Consider the following 7,975-nt stretch of genomic DNA (forward strand, 5'->3'; position numbering starts at 1 on the left):
TTAAAATATAATTTTTTACATCTTTTATTATTAAGTTTTGTACTTAAACGTAGTTTTCTTTCGGCTCTTGCATTTCTCAAAGTTTGAGACCGATATTTTATGGATAAAAAAAGTTCGAACGTTCAAAAAATGTTAAGGTTCAGAAATAAGATGAAATAATTTTCAGTGAAGTTCCTACCAAAAGGCAGTACCTAAGCGTACTTTATTGTACTCTAATACATTTCCCAAAGTTTCAGCTCAATATTTTATTTACAAAAAAAGTTATTAGGTTCAAAAAAACATTCAGTGAACTGAAAAACTGTGGTCGGTAATATAGGTATTTTACTGTGTCACATGCCCTTAACCTCAAAATAATGCATAAATTTTTATTTAGCACAATAATTTTTGTTCGTTATTATCCCTCAAGAAAGAGTCCGGGGTGGTCCGTTATGATATTTTATAGCATCTCCGAATTCAGTTTTTAAACATTTTCATTTTTGTGGAAAAAAAGCCGGGGGAACTGTACCTGACTGACCACACGACGAAGTATCACATTCCCTTAAATAATTTCCTGAATGATGAATGACTATTTCTGATGAAATATCTGACTCCGAGGTTTGATTGAAAAACAGTAAAGATCAATTTATGATTATTAATAAATAAATAAATGCTAAGCTACTACGAACCGGTGGTAACAATTAATCGAAACGTATTGTTGGAGCTCTTTGCACACTTGTAGACTCCCTCGTGGTGCTCCAATGCAACATCATTACTTAGCTCACTAATGGTGTCATTAGTGAATACCCTCGCAACTCCTTGGGATAGTTCTTCTGGAGTTTGGCCATTTTTGGTCCAACTGACATCTCCCTTTCCGTTGAAGCCTTTACAGCTGATGGTCCAAGCCGAGCCATTCTTCACGCTTTCTGGTCCCTCGTATAAGACTTCTTTTTCATGAGGAAGAAGAGATTTGCAGTCAGATAAATGATTAATCAAAAGCACACAAACATAAAAAATGGCACGACCATCACAGGCATAAGATTCAGGAAAAAATCATTACACTAAAGATCAAATCAATCATATTCCAACCACAACGTTTAATGCGGTTTAATATGTCAATTTTGAATAAAATAATACTTTCTCTGGTGAGAATGTAAAAAGAGAAGAGGGGAGGGCTATTATAGTCCTTCATAATAAGGAAACTTTATTTATCATAAAAAACTTTAATTATATCATAATTATTGGTACTTCATGAATATTGAACGTAAGTGCCCTTCAACAGTAGCGTCTTTACTTTATCAAGTATTCTAGTAATGTTTGTATTGGCAACTTTCTTTAACCACCTTTAAAAAATCGGTTAAACCTTTCGGTACTTCCTAATGGTAAAAATATATCAGCAAAAATCAAGAAGACCTAAAGTAGAAAAGAAGATAATTAACAGAATTGAATTTTTTACTTTTTTCTAGATTATTATTTTCAGAAAAAAATTATATGTTTTCTATTTCTATACTATATGTAAAGAAATTTTCTTCTATTTCTATGCTATATGTATTATATTTCATCCAAAAATATTGCTCCTGCTACAATTAAAAATATGCATAATAATTTTTTTTTGCTAATTTATTATTTCCAATATCAATAAATAAACAGTTTATAACTTTTGCTAGTATCGTTCATTTGAACTTTCAGAACTTTAAGCACACGAGTTCAACTAGTTTGTTAAAAAACATCTCCTTTTGTTGTTGTTACAGTTTAATCATTTAGTTGAGAACTTATGTCTAGTTGAAAATTCGTTTTCCTTTTTAATTTAAAATTCTTTTTATTTTTGTAATGAAAATGTAACTTCCATTGTTGGCTGAAACTTGATCTTTTTAGTCAAGACTTCAACTATTTGGTTAAGTTTCTTATATTACATTGATAATTTGTCATTTTGGTTAACAATTCAATTATTTAAACGAAAATTAAATTATTTTATTAAAAATTGAAAAATTTTGGTTAAAAATTCTTAAATGAAAAGTCTTTTTTGGTTGAAAATTCAACTCGTGTATTGAAGATTCGTATTTTTAATTTGAAAATCGTTCTTACCCTAGGGGGTTACATTTTTCTTCTCTGATAAACTGATCCTCATATTGGCATAAGGGATGTACTTAACACCATTATAAGGGTCGAGTGTAAATTCTAATTAGAACAGTGTTTACACGAGGCACTTACTCGAGAAATACATATAACATGTTGAAAGCGACTCTAAAATGAGATATATATTTCAAACATTGTTTCCTATTCCACGTACTCTGACGCCTTTCATAATAATAAATTCATAGTTAAATGACACCTTTGCTGGTTTTTAAAAGATATCGTTTTAATTTAATTTCGTGTGGTTGATTAGAATCAATTTAGAAAAAAAATTAAAAACGGACATTAAAAACGAATTTTATGTACAAAAATGGAATTTTCAACAAAACCGTTGTATTTTCGACCAAAAGCTATTACTTTTTTACAATATTTAAAAGTTTTTAAACAAATAATAAAATTTATCACTAAAAACATAATATTCAGGATGAAGCAACTGCAAAAAAATATAAATACAAGGTAAAGAAGTTACTAACAAGAATATTATATCAGGGTTACCACAAAGACTTCATTTTAGAAAATTCCCTAATTTTTCCCTGGTCATTAATAACACAGGCCCACAAAAAAAAGTTGTCTGCACGAGACAAGTGACTAGACTACCCTGATGGATTTTAAGTCGCTGAAACAAAATCTGACCTAAAAATTTCTCCTACACTTCTCATTTTTCCCCTAGATACAGAAAATAGGGGAAAACCTAGGGATATTCTGGATATTATTTTGATAATACCAGTATACGGAAGAATAAACGTACGGGTGTCATATTCTTAAGCTAGGGGTAATAGAAGGCGCACTAAAGAATCTCTGTGTACAAATTAAGTCTCTACAAGTCGTTGCACATAAGAATATAATATAGATGCGTTTATTTCCGCGTACACTGGTATTATCATGTACCTGAAGTTCCGAACGTTCAAATGAACGAAATGAAAAAAAATAAATATTTTTTTTTCTGAAATTAGCCCAGCGTAATTAGTTAAAAGGGTAAAATACCCTAAAATGTAATGCAGATAGGGGAAACACAGCATGTGCCGAATGACCGCCTTTATACACTTTTTTATCCAATAAAAGATAGTGTTAATTTACCTTGTTATAGCGCAAGTTTTTTCAGGGGGGTAAGAGCCGCCGGAAAGAATATTTAATACCACCCCTAGTGTATAAAAATCAGAAAATCGTCAAAATGAACGCCTTTATACAGTTTTTTCGAGTTAAAAATACTTTTAATTTACCTTATTATAGAACAAGTTTTTTCAGGGGGGTAAGAGCCGCCGTAAAGAATATTTAAAACCACCTCTAGTGTATCAAAATCAGAAAATCGTCAAAATGAACGCCTTTATACAGTTTTTTTCAAGTTAAAAATACTTTTAATTGACATTTTTATAGAAAAAGCTTTTTCAGGGGGGTAAGAGCCGCCGGAAAGAATATTTAAAACCACCCCTAGTGTATGAAAATCAGAAAATCGTCAAATTGACCGCCTTTATACAGTTTTTTTCGAGTTAAAAATACTTTTAATTTACCTTGTTATAGAACAAGTTTTTCAGGGAGGTAAGAGCCACCTGAAAGAATATTTAAAACCACCCCTAGTGTATCAAAATCAGAAAATCGTCAAAATGAAATTTTCGGCGGCTCTTACCCCCCCCCCCCCTGAAAAAACTTGTGCTATAACAAGGTAAATTAAAAGTATTTTTAACTCGAAAAAAAACTGTATAAAGGCGTTCATTTTGAAATTGTTCTGATTTTCATACACTAGGGGTGGTTTTAAATATTCTTTCTGGCGGCTCTTACCCTTCTGAAAAAACTTGTTTTATAAGTAGGTAAATTAAAAGTATTTTTGACTCGACAAAAAACTGTATAAAGGCGGTCATTTCGACGATTTTCTGATTTTCATATACTAGGGGTGGTTTTAAATATTCTTTCCGGCGGCTCTTACCCCCCTGAAAAAACTTGTTCTATAACAAGGTAAATTAAAAGTATTTCTAACTCGAAAAAAAACTGTATAAAGGCGTTTATTTTGACGACTTTCTGATTCTGATACACTAGGGGTTGTTTTAAATATTCTTTCTGGCGGCTCTTACTCCCCTGAAAAAACTTGTGCTATAATAAGGTAAATTAAAAGTATTTCTAACTCGAAAAAAACTGTATAAAGGCGTTAATTTTGACGACTTTCTGATTCTGATACACTAGGGGTGGTTTTAAATATTCTTTCTGGCGGCTCTTACTCCCCTGAAAAAACTTGTGCTATAATAAGGTAAATTAACACTATCTTTTATTGGATAAAAAAGTGTCTAAGGGCGGTCATTCGGCACATTTTGTGTTGCCCCTATCTGCATTACATTTTAGGGTGTTTTACCCTTAAAAAAATTTTTTTCACAAAAAAAAAATATTAATTTTCTTTCATGTCGTTAATTTGAACGTTCGGAACTTCAGGTACATGGTATTATCAAAATAACGTGCAAATGATCCCCAGGGTTTTCCTCATTTTATGTATCTAAAGGGAAACTGAGACGTCTAAGGTAAATTCTGAGGCCAGATTTGGATTCAGCGGCTCAAAATCCATAAGGATAGCCTAGTCACTTGTCTCGTGGGGCCAACTTTTTTTTGTGGGCCTGATAATTAGAGACCAGAATCTTAAACTTGTAATATTTTTACCCCAGAATCGTTTATAAACGGAATACAATTTTTTCAAAATTATTCTCCTTGATAGTTCTTTAAAGTTATAGAAATTAATTCCCTGACTTTTAAAAGATTTTTCTTATAAATACCTGACGTTTACCTAACCAATAAAATTGCCTGACTTTTTCTAATAGTTGTTGGCCAAGTATGTTTTCATTTACCCGGTTTCTTTTCTCTTTTTATATTAAATTTCGGTAAAAATTTTCGAATTTAAAAAAATTACGCAAATTAGCGAAGGATAAGGTAAGTCTTACAATTAATACATAAACATAAATTGCTGTTTCATGATTGAAAATTTAATCCTTTAAAAACTCTTTGTAGCGTATATCGAGAAATGTTTTTAAAGTAGGTAATAACCAATCTGGTTTTGTCCATGCGGGAGATACAAATATATTTTGTTGAACATGTATTTCGTTTGGCTTCAATCCCAGGAGTAAAACAAGCCAGAGAAGGAAAAATAACCTGCATCATATATCTGCACTTTATGTAAAGATAAAAGTAATGGAGAAAATATATTGAACTGCAGCTTCAAGAAAATAGCTTGAATCCCGGTTTCAATTCAAGATAAATTATATTATTCTTGTGTTATGTTCGAGGTTATATTAAATGCAGAACATAAAACATGTAAAGCTTATATTTTAAGAAATGGGGTTAAAGCAATAAAATAATAATCAGTATTTCAGGATGGCCGTTTAAATCAATGAAAAAAATTCCCCGTCATTTCCCGGTTCGTAAAAATTGTCCACGGTCAATGAAATTTTAAAATCCGAACCCTTAAACTTAATAATATTTTTATTTGAAGTAATAAACACTGAAATCAAAGTGGAACTCTTGAATATCAAAGTTTAAAAATTAAGGCTTGAACATTTTTTAATTAACTGGAGTTAATTTTTTATTTCAAGCATTTTTGTATAAGTTATATTCATAATAGCCTAATTGTAATTTAAACATCAAAATTTGTTCTTCTTTGATACATTTTTAAATATTGTCTTAAAATTGTATGTTTAAACAAATTAAAATTTTTTTAACTTTCCTTATATAGCTTCAAAATTTTATTTCAAAATCTTCAAAATGTTCTAAAACGTACATTTTGATTTGAATGTTTTAAAACTTTTTCAATTTTTTACTTATTTTTGAATTTCTTTCAAAACACACACACACACGTTTATATATTAAAATGATTCGAATGATGCCTAATTTTAAATGAAAGCTCGTACATCATTCGTAGGATTACACGCATCTTCACGAGAAATTCAATGATCGCGAGGACGATCTGAAAACCCATGGCCTTCGGTCTCTTCGTCTAAAGACGTGCCTAACCCTACTTGTGATGTAATATACTATAAAAGTAATCAAAAAAAAAATTTTAGGCTTTTAGCTTGATAATGTTAAAAATTTAATTTCACAAATTTAAGGCAATTGAGCTAAAAATCACATGCCTGAGGAAATAAGTTGTCTATGATTTTAAAAATTGAAATAAATATTTTAACAATAGTTTTTTAATTGAAGTTTTTTTACTGTTACTTCTTAACAATTTCTTCACATAGTTAATATTCAATAAATCAAGGCTTACTTTATCGGTGGAAACATTCGCAACAGTCTTACTTTTTCCAATTTTTGCAATAAGTAAATAACCTTCAAATATTAGTTATTTGTTAATTAGAGGTCGAAAACTAAATTCACTGGCATTTCCTGGGGTTTCCGGTTCAGTGACCACCCTGAAGTAATAACTAAATAATAAATCCAACAGCGCTAAGATCAATTCTAAATCAATTTAATTTCAGGAATGAGCTTAAGTTTGCATGATGTTTGTTGGAACTTTGCAACGTTGATGTCAATCTTACTTAGGTAAAATAACCAACCAAGAGACTTGGGGAGGTGCCTCATCGGTGAAACGCAAACAAGCACTTCTAATCAGATTAATGACAAACTTGATTTAAAGATAAAGTGTTGTTAACATTACTCAATATATCATGATCGAAACTTTTATCCACAGATTTCACAATTCAAGATTACAGATAAAAAATTCCATTCGATAAAAAAATCATTCTTTTGCAAAAGATTGATTTGAAGTACCTAATAAAATTACCAATTATAGTGTGGCAACAAAACTTTTAAATCAAAAATATTTCTAAATATTAAAAAATTAATAACAAGTCAAACGGTATCTTTTGTCGACAAGGTTTATAAACATTGAGAAATAAATTTTTATCGGGAAATAAAATTATTTATTTAGATATTTTGATTTACGAAAGTGAAGGTCAGAATTTTGTATTCTTTTTTTAATAAATAAGCAAACTGAAACCAGTCACTAAAAATCATTTTCGAGATACACTCAACTTCCAGTCAAGCCAAAGCCTTTGAAATGAAAACAGTTCGGTTATGTCAAATTCTCTTTTATCCTCACCAATCTCTATTTGGCCGGAGAAGATGAAGGAGTGTGCTTTATACGTGTGCCGTGTGTTGATGAGTCTGTCACGTGTTGCTAAGTGGAGGGGATGCCAGCCCAGCCACTAAATGTGAAATAAGTGGGCGGTGAGTTTCGGGCGACTTTTTTCTTCGCGAAAATTTACAAAGTCGCTTTTTCTTCTCGAACTAGGAACAATGCCATTTCTTTGAAAAATAGAGGTGCCTTATAATGTTGCATCTTACATTCAAAGAGAGAAGTAAGAGAGAACTTCAAAGATAAAGAGAGAGAGAGAGAGTAATGTGCAACGTTGTTTTACATTTTCACGTCTACTAATATAGCCACGATAGAGTTTTGCCTTAATTACAAGCAGAGGAGTTAATTGTAAGAGTTAATTTATAGTCTTAACCGTCTAGAATTCTCCTCTTCGTTCCATTTCGGGTTACGGCAGATACCTTTAATAGTTACGTGCATAAAAATGATCTCATTTTAAAAAATGTTACCACTCAGAATCATGACAAGTGAACAAAGTTTTAAGGACTCTGAAAATAAGGGAAAGATATGGAATAGCGAAAAGGTAAATTATTTACGAATCATAAAACACAGGGGTTTTCGATAGTTTTTTGTCTTGCAACTTTTTCTGTCATATCAATGTGATAGTTCATTAGTACATGGCGTCAACCGATAGTTATACTACGTACCAGGTGTATACATATGAAACCGGTATTGCCATCTAGCGGCCAGTAGGCACACTTGTAGGCACTGTCGGAACTTACCATTTGTGCTAATTGGCGT

At 31.1% G+C, this 7,975-nt stretch overlaps 1 protein-coding gene across 1 annotated transcript in view; it reads right to left on the reverse strand.

The window, feature by feature from the left end:
* Positions 1–7,975, reverse strand: part of LOC117177546 (basigin) — a 139,025-nt gene that overhangs the window by 99,505 nt on the left and 31,545 nt on the right. The window contains exon 2 of the mRNA XM_033368337.1: positions 666–923. Coding sequence (XP_033224228.1) covers positions 666–923 — 258 coding nt within the window. The remainder of the gene's footprint in view (positions 1–665; positions 924–7,975) is intronic.

This window comes from Belonocnema kinseyi, chromosome 7 (assembly GCF_010883055.1).
Source record: "Belonocnema kinseyi isolate 2016_QV_RU_SX_M_011 chromosome 7, B_treatae_v1, whole genome shotgun sequence".
NCBI classification, from domain to species: Eukaryota; Metazoa; Arthropoda; class Insecta; order Hymenoptera; family Cynipidae; genus Belonocnema; species Belonocnema kinseyi.